The following is an 18,748-nucleotide window of genomic DNA, read 5'->3' on the forward strand; positions in this document are numbered from 1 at the left end:
TTTCTAGCCATAAATAAAGGTCAGTGAGTCTATAATTTGATATCCTAAAGAAGCTAAATAACAAGGTGAACCCAAAGAAAAACATATAGCTATCCTCCCCAATACTTTTGGATTTCTCCTGGTTCCTGTCCCGGAACTCACTGTGTAGATCAGACTGGCCTCTAACTCAGAGATCCAAATGCCTCTGCTTGCCAAATGCTGGAATTAAATGTCTACACCACCACGAGTTAAATTAAATTTAACTCGTTTATGGCTGAGGAACATTCCATTGTGCATATGTGTCATGTTCTCTCAAGCCACTGAAAATGAATTAAAGATTTACATTTAAGGATTATACACGTCTAGTCAGCTGCATGGCAGTTGTAACTTCATGGCTTTGTGTGTGTATTGAGGTATGCTTGCACCGATATGCATGTGCTTTGTGGCTTTGTGTGTGTATGGAGGTATGCTTGCACCGATATGTATGTATTTAGAAGATGCATTTAAAACCTATTTGCTTTCTTTAACAAAGATTTGTTTGTTTTTAGCTATATGTACACCTGTGGGGTGGGGATGTGCTCTTGAGTGCAGTTGCCCGCAGAGAAAAGAAGGAGTAGTGGGGTGTCCTGGGGCTGGAGTTAGGTGGGCGTGGCCTGTGTGGTGCTAGGTCCTGGAGGAGCTGGTAGCACTCCTAACTGCTGAGCCATCTCACTGGGCCCAGCTTTCATTTTTACTGAAGGGAAGACAAATCTTTAGTGAGTCTGGATTTGTTTTAACAGTGAGTTTAAGTCAGTGAGTGCAGGCTTTCATGTGTAGCATGTTCTAAAGTAAGAGGCGTCAGAGCACCAAGAGAATCATGAAGACTGATTAATATACATACTATGTCTTTACTGTGTTTTTTTTCCACAGTGAAATGGATTTCTGTAACTGAAGTACAGTTGAGAGTAAATTAAATATGTGTGTGATCCAACTATCAAGTAATAAGCAGAATATTGTGATATTTTTCCTGTTGATGTTCTTTCATGTATTTTGTATTAGTGTTGACAAGCATTTGAAGGCAATTTTGTATTATGCTTCAAAACATTGCTCATTCTTCCGTAAGTATTTCTTACAGGGTTTGTTTCCTCTCAGGTTATGGTTTTATGTAATATTTTGGTGTGTGAAGAGGTTGTTCCAGACTGCCTATGTCACTGCTCACTGTTGGACAAATACATCATTTAATATGATGTGTTAGTACAACTAAATTGTAGTAATATTATTGAAAATACACTTTGGACTCTATTTTTTACTTACTTGTCATGTGATTTGTAAAAGAAGGATGTGTTGTGAAGTATGAACTATTTTTTACTGTGTCATGCAGATATTGAAGTGCATAGCAGAAAGTTGTGTGTATTGTCACCTGGCCCTCACTTTTGTAGTGAATCATGGCAGCTCTGCTAATACCACAACTACTGATTTATTTCTTGAGTTTGTAGTGATTTCTTTACTTTCTGTTTACCAGAATTAGATTTTTTTCTCCTCTTCATTTTTTTTTCCTGTGAGATGTCATATCATTTTACTGGAATATACAGTCTAGTCTAGTGGAGGAAGCTCAGTAAAGAATTATATCAATGAATGTGAATCCCAAGGGGGAGGGGAGATATCGATCTGGTGTAAGAATGATGGAGTTAGAAAATATAATTTTAGGTCTCTTCGTGGCTTTGTTCCATATTTGTGTTCTAAGTGGGCTGGGAGATGCACTGTTTCTGGAGAGGAGGCTGCAGCAGCAGAGCTTAAGTAACAACTTCTTGAGCCCAGGGTGTGTCTGCAGAATAGCCAGAGCAGTGGGCTTGCTTTGGGTGATGCCCAGAGTTCACACCTAGAGCTGAAGAGATACGACTCAGCAGTTAAGAGCACTGGCTGCTCTTCCAGAGGTCCTGAGCTCAATTCCCAGCAACCACATGGTGGCTCCCAGCCATCTATAAAGGGCTCTGATGCCCTCTTCTGCCATGTGACATATATGCAGATAGAGCACCATATACATACAATAAATAAGACTAAAATAAAATAAAAAGAGTTCAGGCCGACAGACAGGTAGGGAAGAAACACAATGGCAAAGAGTCTGGACTTTACTGAGAACACGAGAAGAACTGCTGAACTTTTCTGAGAGGAAAGAGAACATTTGTGTGCTTGTCAGGCCAGCTTTCTGACAACAGTGTAAAGAACTGGTTGATGAGGTTGCTGGGATTGCTGTGTGGTCTTTTAGAATATAGGTTCTCGTGACCAAGGGAGGAGGTGCTGGTGTCAGAACAGGAGAGGTGGCCAGGGGAGCCTGGGCCAGTTATGCTGATAGAACTTACAGGCAGATTGTTGCACATGAACGTGAGAGAAGAACATAGGATATAAGACATCTTTACAGTTCACACATAAATGACATGTTAAATGTTTAAATTTGCTTCAGTCGTCACAGAGTAAAAATGCAGTCTGCCTGCTCTAACGTATCTTCTGATGTGGATGTAGACTAGAACTTTCTGAGAGCCGTTGGTGACTGTTTTAGCAATCACTTACTAAAGTGTTTAGCCTTTTTGTCCCTGCAATGTTATCCGAGGGCTTAATTTAGTGGTGTGCTGGGGCTGAAAAGCTGACTGCTGAAACGGGATTCTGCGATTCTGCAATTCTGCAAAAGGACTTGGAGTGTAAAACTCCAGGAGTATCTGGAACAGCTGCTGTAGGTCATTGACCCCGTGAGTTTGGGACACAGCATTCTGTAGAGCTTTAGTTTTAGAACTGAGAAATTAGGTTCCTTGGAAACTCGTACAGTCCCAGCGAGGGAAATGGAAATAAGCGGGGGAGGCTCGCTCCAGGGCTCTAAGATCAGTGCTGAGGTTCCGCTGAGTCAGCTGAGTCTGTTCCAGTGTGATAACATATTTGATTTGATGCCCGTTTAGCATGCTACTGGCCAAGACTCCTCCCTCATCTCTCATACTCTATTGGAGTACACTAATTAGAAACTTTATTTTGAATTTATCTTTTTATTTACTTATTATCTTTTACACATTAAATTTGTGTAAAGGCAGGCTTTGCTTTGTATGTTTCAGTTTAAGGAATGCGCTGGACATTTATGTTCCCTGGGAATCCTTTCCTTCTGTCCTTTAGTTCTCGGGGTTGCTTTGCAGTGCCTGATGGTCTTTTCTACTAAACATGCAGCTCAAGCAATTTTAAAAGGGTGTTTAGAGGTGATGTCGATAAGTGTTAGCCCTAGCTGTCAGTAAGGATGAAAGGCAAGAAATATCTGGAAAAGAGACTGAAAGGAAGAGGAAGAAGAGAACAAAATGGTGTTTAGAGGCATCAGTGGAGAAAGGGTGGATGCAGCTGGACCGTGAAGTTGGCACTAGGCAGCTCTGCTAATAGACAAGAAAATTCATTGCATTGCATAATTTTCTACTTTGTCAAGAAGGGAAAACTTTTTCTGCACACTCCTCACTCTCAGTGGCTGCGATACAATACTCTGATAAAAGCAGGTTAGGGAGAAAAGGTTTTTCCAGTTACAGTGCCATTGGTGGGGATGCCACAGTGGCAATAGTTTGAGGGACCTGGTCACATGTTGTGTTTACAGTGAGGAAGCAGAGTGTGATAAATTTTTATGTGCGGCTCACATCCTCCTTTTTGTATAGTCCAGGATCCCAGGCCAGGGGATGGTGCTGTGCACGTGGGTGGGTCTTTGTACCTCAGTCAGCCTAGTTAATCTCTCAGGTGATTCTGGATCTCATCAGGTTGATAGTTGATAGTAGCTGTCACATTATTCTCAGTGATTCAGAAAGTAGTTTTCTTGGTGACAGAAACTGGTGGAAAGAGTCGGTTCATGGCTGGAGAGATGGCCTGCCAGTTAGGAGTATGCAGAGGTCATGAGTTCAGTTCCCACATCAAACCACACAGTCTGACTGTAACTCCAACTCTAGCACAGCAGATGCTCTGGCTCTGTGGGCCCCTGCACTCGCATGTACTTACCCCACTCCCAGTTAAAACTAAAAACAAACCTTAAAAAGAATTTTTTTTAAATAATGTGAGTGAAATAATAACAATGGTAGTTCGGCTACAGTATGTTTAAAGGTACTTTCAAAGGTATAAACATTTTCTTGATCATTTTTAATTTATAATTCTGAGGGACTGGAGAGATGGCTCAGCAGTTAGGAGAATAGAAATGACTCTTTCGGAGGATCCCTGGTGTGATTTCTGGTGTCCCCATGGCGGACCACAGCCATCTGGAACTTCCAGTCCCGGGGGTTTGACTTCCTTCCCGAGCACCAGACACATGTGAGGTTCTTCTTTGAGAAATCTTGGAATTAAGAGCATTCGGGGCTCACTGGGAGAGGTCAGCGATTCCGAGGAAATACCCATGGCTAACGCTGCTTCTTGGCTGTAGAAGTCAGACATGGATGAGTAATAGCATGAAGCTTTGAAACACTGGGCAGAGGAACCCTGCATTGTAAGAGATGTTTGGAGCGCTTGCCATTCTGAGGACGCTCGTCAGAAACTGGTCGCATAGGATACTGGCTAAGCTCTCATCAAGAGTGAGGATGACCCCATCTCCTGCTCCACAAGTGCCCTACAAGAATTGCTGACTGCTCAGATACGCTGACCAGTGCCTCTGGGATTTATACACCAGTGCCTTGTGTGGATTTATACACAGGGGTTGGATTGCATTCAAAGAGCTATTTTACAAACATCTGCTTTAAATGTGTGTTATCTTTGTGACTGATTAATGCCTTGCTGTGTTCTTCTGGAGTAATCCCAGTGTTTAAACAGCTACGTGGCCTGCCACTTATTTCTATTATTTTGCAGCAAGTAACTAATTGAATATAACTGCACAGAAAACAGGGCAAGAATGGGGGGACCAGGGAGAGGAGGGCTAGCTGGATGAGCGTTTCATTGTGAGGATCCTCACCAGTGGTTTTTGCCAACAGGATATTCTTTCCCAGGCGCGTTTCAATGTATGTATTTCAAACCTTGTAAAAATTGTTTCAGCAAGGATGCACTTACATTGGAATGTACACCAATGACTTGTTTAGTCTACAGATTAGTTTAAAATGAGGATAAGTCTCTGCATACTGACTGCCCAAGTCTGATGAAATTAGAACTAATGTGAAGGGCAGAAAGCTTTTGGTGCTGGGATGAGCTCAGTCACCACCGTTCATACAGGGTAGTAAAACCCCACATTAACACATTTAGGTTTCTTCTTAGTTTCTTTCATGATTTTCCTGGGAACAGCAAATATCAGTGCAAGAGAAGCTATTCTGGCAATGTTACCTTCCAGAGGAAGAAAGTAACATTTAGGTTCTTTGAGGATCTACATTGTCACGGTAGATAACTTTTCATTTAAACGCTTACCGTTTTACCCATGCAGTAGACTTGTGTTCTGGTCAAGTCATCTTAAATAGTTTGGAATTCCTTCTTTCCTCCCTTCCTCACAAACTCAGTGTAAAATACCAGTTAGTTCAAAACACACCAGATTGGGTGCTTTTCACATTCTTCACTGCTACTTGTTGGTTCCCATCATGATCTCTAGTCTTGAGTGTTCCTGTAGACCCTCTCCTAGCCAGCAGTGCCTAAATTTATTCTTGCTTCTTTTCAGCGAAGCCAAGCAATCCTGTTAAACTTTAGTCAGATGATGAGAAAGCTCTCTTGGATAGCACTAATTGCATGGTCTCCAGAGCCAGATTGTCTGGACCCAAATCTGGGATTTAGTCAGTTTAAATACATCTTATTTAGGGCAGTGTATTTGATGTAAACTAGAGAGCATTAGTAGTTGGGTTTGATGAATAGTAAGTAGACATTGCTAGTATTGCTATTAGCAGATACTGATCTTGGCATCTGTTATGTTATCCCTTTCCCCAAAATTCAGATAGCTTCCCATGTCAAGGTTAAAATCTGCAGTGGCGTGTGAGTCCCTGTGCAATTCAGGAGCAGGTCTGAGTTTTGCATGTGTCACGTCTTCTCTTTCATGATGGCTCTGGCCATATGCATGCCTTTCTTGTCCTTCCCCAAACTAGACACCATGCCATACTTTGTATCCATTGTTCCTCTTACTAGAAAGCTTCCCCACGTTACCTGCATGGCTCACTGCCCCAGCATCAGACCTCCCTCTCGGTGTGCCACTCAGAACTGTGGCAGTGGCCATGATTCCCTGTGTTTCCTCCCCATGCCTTTAGCGCAGAAAGCTGGAGCACTGTGCTTTTGTTTGACCCCTGGAAGCAGAGGTTGATTGTTTTCTCTTTTACTCACTTTGGAATACCATGCTTTTAGGACCCGGTCTGCCACATAGTGGAATGCAACACACACTGAAGCAGCTGGTGAAATTCTGGCATCTTCACAATGTGTATTCCTCACTTGCAAACCTTTTGGAAATGCACTCTCCCCACCCCCAACACAGAGCCTGGTACTTCGTGGAGCTCTGCATGGCCTTTTTCACTTTGGCCTCCAGATGCCGTTTCTCTCAGCAATACATTTAACCATTTCTTTTCTTTTTGAAAGCAGAAGATGGAATTCTCTTGCCTCTATTTCTTATTTAAATCTTACCCCCTTTTCAGGAACTGCCTACAGTTTTTTTTTTCTTCTGTAGAATAATCCTGAACATTCTTCAATTGCTTCTCCTCCTCTGTCTTGTTGCTCACATCTCATTGTGCATATTTGCTGGCATACTTAGGTCAGTAGTTGTATAATGTGATTCCCATTCAGCCTCATCAGTATCTCCTGGTGCACAGAAATTTGTTTCTCTGCAGTTTCTTGTACACATTAATTGAAGAGCATTGTGACCCAGCATCTATATAGGCCTTGGGTAGTTCTGAAACATGTTGATAAACCAGTTGACAAGGACATTGTCAACTGATGGAACAGACTGGCCTTACCTGACATTAAGGAACTAGTTGGTAAATTATTATTACTAGCACTGAATTATCAGGATTCATTGGTCCCTTGGAGTAGAAAAACAAAAGTGGGAATGGGGGCCCAGAACTGCAATGTCCCAAGAAAGAGTAACATGGTCATTTCTCTGAATGTATGAGAAACAGGGAGATGTCCCACAGGACAAAGGACAGCGAAGGAGATGAAAATCTGTCAATGTTGACATCTGTGGTTTGGGCTGTCTTCGTTTCAGCACATTTTGGATAATAGATGGTTAGCTGCCTCACTTCCTGTGGGGTTTGCTGTGGGCAGAGTTTGTGACTGGTAAGCCATGCTAAGGCTAAATGTGGCTCATATGGCTTCCTGTGATGGATGAGTGAGTACCTTAGGTTCCAGCTTCAAGATAGAACATGACAGGACTGGGGACTAATTGGAAAAAAAGTCAAAGAAGGACAAACTTTGTAGAAGGACTTAAAATTGAAAAGCAAATAGACTAAGGGTGGTGTTCTCTTCTGGATAAGGTTAAGTGGGCTCAAATATGGTGATTGCTTCTTAGTAACAAGTTACATATATATTACAAAGTGTCTTCTGGGAGCTGTGCATCAATTAAGTATTTGTCTTGGAGACAGGCCACGTATGCTATGTATGCTCTTATCTATTTGACACCTGAATAATTTCATCATTTAATCTGAAAGATAAATTATAAAGAAGGAAATACCAGTCGTGTGTGTGTGTGTGTGTGTGTGTGTGTGTGTGTGTGTGTGTGTGTGTGATATTTTAAGTATTTTGATGGGGAAACTTTGTTAACCAATCACATTGAATTGAGGCGTGGTGCCTGGTCCCCAGGGAAGAAAACCTGGTGATCCAGGTGCTCTCGCTCTCTGCACGCGGTGTTCGCCTGACCCTTTTGGACATCGGAACTTTTACTCTGGTCGTGTGAGTTTCCCCATTTTTCAATTATTAAATTATATCTGTTGTTTTGAGCTGGTCTGGTTATTTTAGTGTACCGGTCGTATATGCCTCCAGTATTTTTAAAAGAACTTTTGTGCATGAGTGTTTTAGCAGGCCATGAACATGCTAAATAAGCAGTCTCAGAGCCAAGGAATAACATTCCTTGTCTGATAGGTCAACCCTTTAAACATAATTCTGTAGTGTTCGCACTGAAATACAGGATGGAAAACAGCTATTCCATTGTCACTAAAGATGATAAGTGAAGTTTAGGATTTTGTTTTCATCAGATTTCAGCAGCCCATGTTTCTGGGTCTTCTTTAATTGGAACATTCTCCTAGAGCATGGTCTCTGAGGTACAGCACAGCTGACTACGGCCTCTGTTGCAGGGCAGCTCTTACAGTATGTGAGCTGCTGGGAATATATGTTATCTTTATTTATAGTTTTTTGTTGTTTAATTTTGTTTTAGTCCCTAAATAGTTCCCCTTTTGTATGAGCATAGGGAATATTTTTAGTGCCTGTATAAGATACAGAATAAACAGTAACAGGTCAAATGTGTTTCAACAAGCTACATAATCCACTTCCAGATTTTAGGAAGTCTCTGATGAAGCATTTGGTCTGCAGATGGGCTGGTTCATCTTTCTATTTTGGAGACTGTTGATGCCTCTGAAGCCTTGGAATTGGATAATCTATACTCTTATTGGGGTAGGTGGGTGGCAGGTCTTTAATTCATTGATATTAGAATTACATTTAGTGCTCACATTTTGAGATATTTGGAGATATAGAATATGCTGTCATAAATTCTGGAAAATTGCATTGTAATTTAGGACACACATTAGTTTTCTTATGTAGCTCATTTATTTTGGATATCTTTTATTGTTTGTGGTATTGACACATCTTCCTCAGTTAATGACTCCTCTCCCATCACAGCCAGCTCTCTAAAATTATACAGAAAAAACATGCCCCCCCTTAAAGGAAATGAGTTACCACAAACAGTGGTTGATTCTTTTTTCCCCTCTTAACCAAGCAGAACTTCTCAGTCCCTCAGCTATTACTGTATAGAATGACTTCCAGATCTCTTCTGCTCTGGTCAGACTTAACACACTCCACTCCTCTATGTAGCTTATCTGTGTCTTGTGATTTTAACCCCTGGGGTGGAGCTGACAGATGTTACCTGCCTTGCTAACATGGCTGTTTTCTTTGCTTGCTTTGGCTTGAATTTTTTGAGCCTACGTTCAAGTTCGTCAGGTATTGTGTTGTGTTGTGTTTATGTTCATTTAAAAATTTAACTCAGGCTTTACTTGCTTGAATTGCAGCCCTTTTTAGCACGATCATTCTTTGGTGCCTGAATTTTGTTTTCACATTATAAAGTCCAGAAGGATTTTTTTGGATCTCTGTATATAGTTTTTGGCTACCATCCAATCCTTGAGTAATTTTTTATTTCAATGTTTCTGGGAAGGAATTACTGTGGATATGGGGGAGTGGATCCCCTTCATTTTTCTTCTCATTGTTTATCAAATTGATGTTGGGCTCTTTTAACATTCAAGTCTGAGTAACTGAAGAGAAGCAAAAGCGTGAGCCTAGAGTATCAGATGTTGGTGAGATATTCTTACAAAGTAATTCGGAATGAAGTGTATCTTGTACAGATTAAATAAGTTATATGGCTTGTGCTTTATGAATCTTTTTCTTAAGCATGTGAATATTGTTGCAACAAGGGCATAAATTTACCTAAACTTGTCACTGTGTGATGGCCAGGTTTTCTCATTTTAATTTCTGTGATTAGTGCTTGTTATCATTGCTATAAAGTACATGGCCAATAATATTTTATATTGAAAATTCCATCTCATGTTAGAGTAGAGTTTTATAGATTTAATCTTGCAATCATTTTTACTATAAATATGTTAATTTTGATTTTAATTGCAATATAAGTGACCTACTTGCATGCTTGAAAATGTCTTTAAGCTTCCACAGGTTTGTGCAAGTTACTTTGTCTTCCAGTCACTATATGGCTACCTATAATAATAAATATAAAACAAATGGCTGCATATATTACCATAAGAAACGGTTTGTAAGGGAAACAGTATATCCAGTTCATGTACTGTTTATGTTCTGAATTCTAGTATGCGTTCCGTTTAGCTTGAAGTAGGTCTATAGAAACATGCTATGGTTTGGAATGTTTGGGGAAGTACCCTTATAATGGCTTCAGTGATGTTTGTCACTGCTTGAAACTTCTGCCAGCTGCCTCTACTGGTCCCAGAAGAGTTGATCTGGCAGAAAGAACTTACTGCCTTCTGCTAGGATAGATTATCATTTGCTTTCTTGCAAATGGCTAATGACGTCCACCCTGTCATCCACAGTGTGCACACTGCTGTGGCAGCGAGCTTCTCCTGGTTCGTTTGTGCATTTCCCACACTTATACTTAGAAGGTTGTTGGGAAAGAGATGGGTGACAGGGCCACCTATTCCGACTACTAGCCCTTTTCTCTGTACACACTTTATCTTTACATCTTGCAGCTGAGTGGAAGCGCAGGTGAAAACATGCTCTTGTCTCCCATTGTCCTTTTGAACTTATGTTAGGAATTGCTCTTGAGGCCCTTTTATCCTGAAGTTTCACAGTTTCAAAAAATAAAAGAACCTCCCTAGCCACCTACACTGCAGTGCCTTTAGTTTGTTAGATTGTTTGTGTGGCTCAGTACTTAGCAACGAAATGCTACTGTAAGACCTAGGAAAAGAGGTTTTAAGATTTATTTTTTTTCCATGTATGTTTTTCTGTGGGTGTATGCCATGTGTGCAAGTGCTCACTGGGCCCAGAAAAGGGCATTATCAACAGTTGTCTTAACCACTGGGTCATGTCTCCAGTCCCACCAAAAACCTTATTTTGTTGGTTTTTTTTTTTGGTTTTGTTTTGTTTTGTAACTTGTATCCCAAAATTATTATTAAAATGGTAGCTGCAGGATCCTTACTTTCTCTTTAGACTACCTCTTTTTTCTTTTGTTTATAAGAAGTGACTTTGTTATTCTGTCCCTGAGATAGTAACTACTCTGTTAGGCAGTGAGTGTTAGTGGGTGACTAGGGCATGCTTGCCTTCTGCATGACTTGTGGGCCTGGCATCTATTTGCAGTCTTCTCTGAATTCTGAGTCTTGAAATGATGGACAATCATATAACTAACCAGTTGGCATTCTTGAGTGTATCAGGTCCCTCCTACACCTAGCTCTCAGGGATGCACCAGAAGACTGAGGATTCAGCACTGGTTATCCTCGCACTTCCGCGTTTATCAGGCTGTTACTAAGCAAATGGAGCTCTGGGAGATCTCTGGAGAGCCACATGTAGGTCCTCAAGACTTTCCTGGTGAAGTCAGACAAGACAGGGTTCCTAGCAGCCAGCATGTGTGAGATGTTGGTAACCTGGGTAGCACAGCCTGTGACTGACATTCTCAAGGATACCACAATTACAAAACCCAGCAAAACAATCAGATGGTCTACAAAAATCACAACATGGGCAACTTAGGTACAGTGAGCAGTGCTTCAGAATAGGGTTTTCCCCTTGCAAATATTGTAGACAGTGCCTGGGCTCCCACTTGCCAAACACCACCGAGGACCAGCCCTCCAAGCAGGCCTTTCTCAAGAGGGACAGCCCAGGCTTGCCATTCCTTCTCTGCACACACAACATTCCAAAGTTTGCTTTCTGATCTTTGAGCCTTTTCCAGATGAGACCACCTGAAGTAGTGGGAACAGACGGACTGTACAGATTGACTCCGACGTTCTCCTCCTTGCTCTGCAAATAGCTTGTTTGGTGACACTAGCTAAGTCACTTATCCTATTTAAATCTATTCTCCATACCTGTGAATGCCAGATATTGCTGTGTTTGTAAAAAATGATTATGTACACATATGCATGTGATATATAAAATCATTTGTCCCTGAATCCACTTAGTCAAAATGTTTATACATGCAGTATATACATGTTTGAAATTTTTTGTGCTCCATTATATGTGCAATTTTATGTATCAGTTGATAATAAATTTAAAATGTTTATTAATCCACTGACTACTCAGTGCTGTAGAAAACCTGGTGGTCTAGTTAATGGTTGAGGACATCTTGACTTTTGGAATACCATCTAGTTGGAAAGAATTTGAACATAAGTTTTCTGTTCTAATAAATTTGTAAATGCAGTTTCTGGAGATTGTTGGAAGAGAGCAGAGAGTATAAAAACCGTATGTGCTCTTGACTGCTGAGTCGTCTCTCTTGCCCTTATGTTAAGTTCTTTTTGTTTGTTTGGTTTTTTTGAGACAGGGTTTCTCTGTGCACTAGGTGTAACAGTCCTGGCTATCCGGAACTCACGTTGTAGACCAGGCTGACCTCGAACTAAGAGAGATTTGCCTGCCTCTGCTTCCCGAGTGCTGGAACTAAAGGCGTGCGCCAGCGCTGCCCAGCTTTATGTTGAGTTCTTGAATTGGGTGTTGAAAGTTTTCGAGTGGTTCACACCAGCACTTTGTTTCCCTTTCTCTAATATTAATTACTTAGGTTCATTTCTCTTCATAGTGATGCTGAACTGCAGGTGAGAAGGCAGCTATCTGTGGGTGATAGTAGAACACACCTGCCTGTACAGCAGTTGTGATCATTGTGCATTGGCTATTAGCAACAGCACAGGAGCAATAAGGGTCTTTATTTGCCATATGAATGATAGACAGTGCCACTTGTGAATTTTTATTGGGCTCGCTAACATTTTTATCATCCTAATGGTCACATTGAATTATGAGTCCTTTTAAGATGATAAAATTCTTGTTATTAATTTATGCTAGTAATGGTAAATGTAACGATCTATTCAGTCAAATCTCTGAACTTGTAGCAGTTTTTGATTTATGTAGAAAAAATGGTTTAAAATCATTATAGAAAAAGAGGCCCTTAGCCGGGCGGTGGTGGCGCACGCCTTTAATCCCAGCACTCGGGAGGCAGAGGCAGGCGGATCTCTGTGAGTTCGAGACCAGCCTGGTCTACAGAGCTAGTTCCAGGACAGGCTCCAAAACCACAGAGAAACCCTGTCTCGAAAAACCAAAAAAAAAAAAAAAAGAAAAAGAAAAAGAGGCCCTTATAAAGTATTCTCTTCGTCTTCCTAAGATCTGGTGCTCTGTTTTAACATGAACTGCTAATGGTGACCTGCCAAATTATTAATCAGTGAAGCCATGTTTTAAATATTAAAAGTGAAATTTATTCATATTTATTTAGTTTATGTGTTTATATGTATGAGTATATTTTATGAAAGCTTTTCTCTTGTGTTTGAAATCTCACTTCAGAAGCCGTTTTCGCTGAGCCACTAACGAACTCTATTTGCTGTTAAAATAATTTCTTACTATATGGCTTCCTCATTGGATAACTCACCTGAAATGCCTTTATTTCAGTAATTCTTTGTTTAGTTTTATCTAAATTAACTAATCAAAGCATCCCTATGAAATGATGAAGTTTGTAATTACTATAGTATAGCATGGAGAGGTGATAGCATTTAACTTCTTGTTGAGTCTTCTTTTTTTTTTATTCTTTTGCAGATAAGCTACTAGTCATAACTGTAGCAACAAAAGAAAATGATGGATTCCACCGATTTATGAATTCAGCCAAGTATTTCAATTATACTGTGAAGGTATGATTTATCTTTCAATATTGGGACTTGCTAGAAGGTTTCTTCATTAAAGTTTGAAAAACAAGAATAAGAGAAAATGAGAAATACTTTCAGATTCCACTTCTATGGGTTAGAGTCAGCTTTTGAAATGTGTGGTATGGTGTATTAGTCGTGGGTGGCATTGAAGAATTATGACCTCCTTATATATTAGTTTTCTTTTCTCTAGCATTGTGCTTTTATTATAAATAAATAGTTGGTTACTATCCATGTTTCTTTCGACATTTTTATGCTATTGTGACCATTGACATTTTCCTCAGAATGAATTTTTTTATTTCATTCATAGGTTCTTGGTCAAGGGCAAGAGTGGAGAGGTGGTGATGGGGTTAATAGTATTGGAGGGGGCCAGAAGGTGAGATTAATGAAAGAAGCCATGGTGCAGTATGCCAGTCAGGAGGATATGGTTATCTTGTTTACTGAATGGTAAGAGAATTATCCTATGTATCCTATGCATTTTGCAATCTGTATCGCACTACTTTGAAAGATGGAATTTGTAACTGAAGTTTAAATGTTGAATTATTTTACTGACAAAGAATCATTATTGTAATAAGTATATTTTTCTCAGTTATAACTGGTTTCTCTAATAAGCAACCTCTGTTTCTAAGCTCCAACTTAAAAGCAAGATTGTTTTATGCTCATTTTTTTTCATTAACAGGAACTTGTTTCAATGTCAAATAAATTTATTATGCATGAAAAAATCACAAGCTGGGCCAATCTTATATTAAAGGCGATGAGTTCTAATAAGAACTAATGAGAAAAAAAGGCGTAGTTTAACGTTTTTTGTGAAATTCATTTTAATCTTGAGTTAAAAGCGCGATAGAGATCGTACTTAAGTACACAATTGAGGGAGACAACCAGATGGATTCTGTTTAACTATGAACAGAAGTATCTTGTAAAATTACAAATACAAGATAGATAAGAGACCCTGTGCTGTCAAGAACAAAGACCCTTTCAGGCATTAATTTCTTTGCATTTATTTACTTTTGAACTTGAGCTGAAATCCAAAGGAATACACATCCTAAGCATGCATTTTGCCATTGAGCCATCCCACAGCCCCCAAATACCATTTGAATAGTGCCATATTCTTTTAATTAGTTTGAAATACGTATACTTTTTCCTAAACTTCTTATGTATCTTAAAAACACCAAGTTGTGCCATTTACGTAACCTCTTTGTGTCTTCCTATTGTTACAGTATTGGTACTGATCATTCATTTTAAATCCTGTTGCGTTTACCTCATAGGTATAGGGAAGTCATCTTAAGTCTTTTTTTTTTTTTCAGTACACATTATTTACAGATAAAAATAATGGTGGTGGTTCTTTAGCAAAACTATGTGAGGATAGCATAAGCTTTGACATAGAAGTAGAAATAATGACACTCCAGTGCCACACTTAAAACTTCCATGCTTAGAATTTGAGGTCTTCCAAGCAGGAGCTTTGCTTTCTTGTTTGTACCTTTTATTGCAAGATCACAATTCATATGGAAGGTATGTTATGGCTTGTGCACTGTGAAGTTTTCTACATCATCTAGTATTGTCGTGTGTGTGTGTGTGTGTGTATACATATATACACATTATAGAATATCTAGATTAAATGCTGAATACATTATTTCTTGTACTCACATCACCAAGCTTGAACCTGACCACAAGCAAATTTGGATTTCGATTTGCAGTAGATAATTTGCAAATAAGCAACCTCATTGAAAGTAATCTGATTTTTTAGGTTTCTGAGCCCCTGAATTTGAGGAACCTGGTTTTCCCTATGCTTCTCTTTCCAGCCTCCTTTCTTCCCTACTTGTAAGATTTAGTCTTGGAAAGTTGGCAGTATGGGAGCCATCTGCTCCTGACAGACAGAAGGGGGGCGTTATGAGACACCGGTGTCCTGGGGCAGGTCAGTGTGGTTCAGTTCCATTGTATTGAAGACTCAACATGGTAGAAAAGACAAGAGTAAGGAAGGCCCAGTGTCTCTAGGTACAGTCAGGGTCAGTCATGTGTCAGCAGACTGGCTTGATATTCCTGAGAGCAAAGCTTTAAAAGCAATACCTGTGGTTTTACATAAAGAAAAAAAAAAGGTTTAGTTGATGACGCCTCCTCCCTGGCAGAAGTGACAGCTTGTGCAGACATGAAGGGCTTATTATTAGTGATGGTCAGGTTTTATTTTCTTGGTAAGAAGGAATCGAAACACACCACTGTGGATCCTTGTTTCTGTACTGTCTAAGTCTAACTCTTTATTTTTTCCGAGAAAGGCTGAAATTGTTAGCTGTCTCTTTAAAATTGGTTAACTGTGGTCAGTTCATTGGTGCAAATGTGCTAAAAAAAAAAAAAAGTTAAATAGGAAATGGGTGTGTTTTCGGTTTTCACACTGTCTGTGTGTTCTTTTCGATACTCACTGGTTTTAGTGAGTATAGTCATGGACACACAGAAGTACATGATCTCCAGAGGCTTTGTCAGCATGTGATTGCAGATGTTTGCTATATATGATAGCTGTGACTGTGTGCTGCAGGTACTGAAGGTTTCATAGTGTTGTATTGGGGTCTGTCTCTGGAAATACCAAGATGTGTCTGAGGGTTGAGGCCTAAGACATAGTTTTCAGGTTTGGGCCTGCATCTGTTTCATTTTGTTAGTTTTTATTTCAGCCTATAACTTATAGTTAATGGTTCCAATGATTGTAATTTCTGTTTAATTCTATGCATGTGATGATCAGTAAAATATTGCGATAGGGAGGAATGGTATAAGTTACAGGAGACTTCTGTGGCTTTTCTCCTGGGCTACCCAATAGCATTTATATCCTGTTTAGATACGATGTAATTCATTTATTGGTTGAGTCACCTAGTTGTTTATCTTCAAGCTCCTACAGGCCTGTACAGATGATAAAGTCCTGAGTTCAGCTTATAAAGGAGAATATGAAGACTGGTATAAGGGAGGCTTGAGGTTCATAGAATAAAATGGATGTTTTGATGGGTAAGGAGAAGGAAAGGATAGTGAGAGATAATTGGAAATAAATGATATTTTCCTTCCATGTTGGTATATGGAAGAGCTGATGTTGGAAATGGGCCTTGAAAGCAAAACATGTATTTTAGGCAGAAAATACATGTTAATTAGATGCTCATTATGAAGACACACTTGAATCTACATGCAAGAACTGAGATTAAGTTCCAAATAGGATAGTACCTGGAGATTATTTGTGTGAGCCTGATCCATGTGGATTTTATTTTATAAGACAGGTATCCATAAATGGGTCTTGTGTGACCAATCATTGTTCTGTAACTTAGGGACCTACACTTTCTTAGCTCGTTTGTGACTGCTTTTGTATCAGCCTGGCACAAATAAATTTTTTGATAGAGTCTATATGGCCTTCAGAGTCCAAATTGTCTTCTGCAGGCCACTGTAAATATTTGGTGACTCATATTTTAGGCCATAGCAATTGACTCTGGGGTTTGGTGACTTCAAGAGAGTGTTAGACTATTTGAACAAGGAGTGTGTATGATAGGGATGGCAGATCTCAATGAAGGTGCATGGGTAGCCTGTGGGGTCTGTAAGTCAATCTGGATCACTGTCTTCAGGGAGAGGAGCTGGAGAGTAGAGGTAAGATGGAATCAGTAAGACAAGGCAAAACGATTTTGATGAAAGCTGCCATGAAAAGAGGCGAGTTCTGGATGGATGACGGGATTTCATCCAGTCTGGGTAACTGTGGTTGAAGGTACCACAAAATAATAGAGAAGTACAAACACTCATAAAAGTCTCAACGACCTGTTGGAGATAGAACTGTGACATGCCTGCTTCAGTCTTATGGGTTTCGCAGGACTTGGGGCTATTTACCATGCTTAAATGTGGAAAGTTTTATTTTATTCTCATATTTAAATGGACTGAGTTCCTGTGAGAATTATTTTATGACCTGTGTGCATTCGATTTTTTGCAAAAAATACATTTTTTTACATTTTTGTGGTTCAAATAATTTTAAGTAGAAAAACTTTCTTTGAGAAGTTTTAAACAGGCATAAAGACATTTTCTGAGGAATTTTAACAGACACCTGCTAGAATGAAATGGGGACTGTTTCCCCATCCTTACCTTTTTAGCTGTGTGTGGTGGCACTTGCCGATACTGCCAGTTCTTGGGAGGTGAAGGCAGAGGGATCATGAGTTCAGGGCCAGCCTGGACTTCCTAGTGTGTTCTTGGCTTGCCTTGACTACGTAAGTGTTGAAATATGAGCGGCGGGGGCTGAGTCCCCAGCACCCGGCCGCCCCCACGGCTAGCTTAGCTTATGCCCCGAAATAATTACACGGAAACTGTATTCTTTTAATCACTGCCTGACCCATTAGTTCCAGCCTCTTATTGGCTAGCTCTTACATATTGATCTAACCCATTTCTATTATTCTGTGTAGTCCACAAGCTGGCTTACCAGGAATGATCTTAACCTGCATCTGCCTGGAGTGGGAGAACCATGGCGACTCACTGACTCAACTTCTTTCTCCCAGCATCCTGTTCTGTTTTCTTCGCCTACCTAAGGGTTGGCCTATGAAATGGGCCTAGGCAGTTTCTTTATTAATAAGAAATCATTCCCACATCACATAAGACCCTTTCTCGGAAAAAAGACGTATTTTACATTTTTAGCCAAACTAATATTCTTACTTGTATGAAAATAATTTTTTTTCATGGAGCTTTAAAGAATTATATTTTAAAAGTAATGTTTATAAAGTTCTAACTTGTCAAATTAAACCTCATACTCTTTGTATAAGCTATTGACCTCATTAATAGTCTGAGATACAGTTCTTCACTAGAGTTTCAAAGATGAAAAACATTTGCTTCCCAAATGGTAACTTTTGGGGGGCAGTAGTGGGGATGAAACCCAGACTTCCCTCACTGGAGGCCAGTGGTGAACCTGGAGTTAAACTTCAGCCTCACTGAGTACATGGTGCTACTTTCACACTTCTAAGGTTAGATTAGAAATCATGGTTCTTTGACCTAGCAAGCTACATTTCTTTACTGTTTTTAGAAACTGTCTTGGCCTCCTGAGGCTCACTGTATACCTGACTCAGAGTTTGAATTTTGGCATCATCTTATTTTTTCTCTCTAACATACACACACATACACACACCACAACAACAACTAGTGGTTTGGAATAAAACAAGTATGTTAAAGGTAGGACTGATGAATCCCAGCCCCAGGGAGGCAGAGGCAGGCAAATCTCTGTGAGTTTGAGGCCAGCCTGGTCTACAAGAGCTAGTTCCAGAACAGGCTCCAAAGCAACACATAGAATCCCTGTCACAAAAAACAAA

General features: G+C 39.9%; 1 protein-coding gene across 2 annotated transcripts in view; it reads left to right on the forward strand.

Moving 5' to 3' along the window:
- Positions 1-18,748, forward strand: part of Plod2 (procollagen-lysine,2-oxoglutarate 5-dioxygenase 2) — a 65,347-nt gene that overhangs the window by 13,867 nt on the left and 32,732 nt on the right. For both annotated transcript variants that reach the window (XM_005366656.3, XM_005366657.3), the window contains exons 2-3: positions 13,348-13,439; positions 13,762-13,898. In XM_005366656.3, coding sequence (XP_005366713.1) covers positions 13,348-13,439; positions 13,762-13,898 — 229 coding nt within the window. The remainder of the gene's footprint in view (positions 1-13,347; positions 13,440-13,761; positions 13,899-18,748) is intronic.

Source organism: Microtus ochrogaster, unplaced genomic scaffold (assembly GCF_000317375.1).
Source record: "Microtus ochrogaster isolate Prairie Vole_2 unplaced genomic scaffold, MicOch1.0 UNK12, whole genome shotgun sequence".
Classification (NCBI taxonomy): Eukaryota; Metazoa; Chordata; class Mammalia; order Rodentia; family Cricetidae; genus Microtus; species Microtus ochrogaster.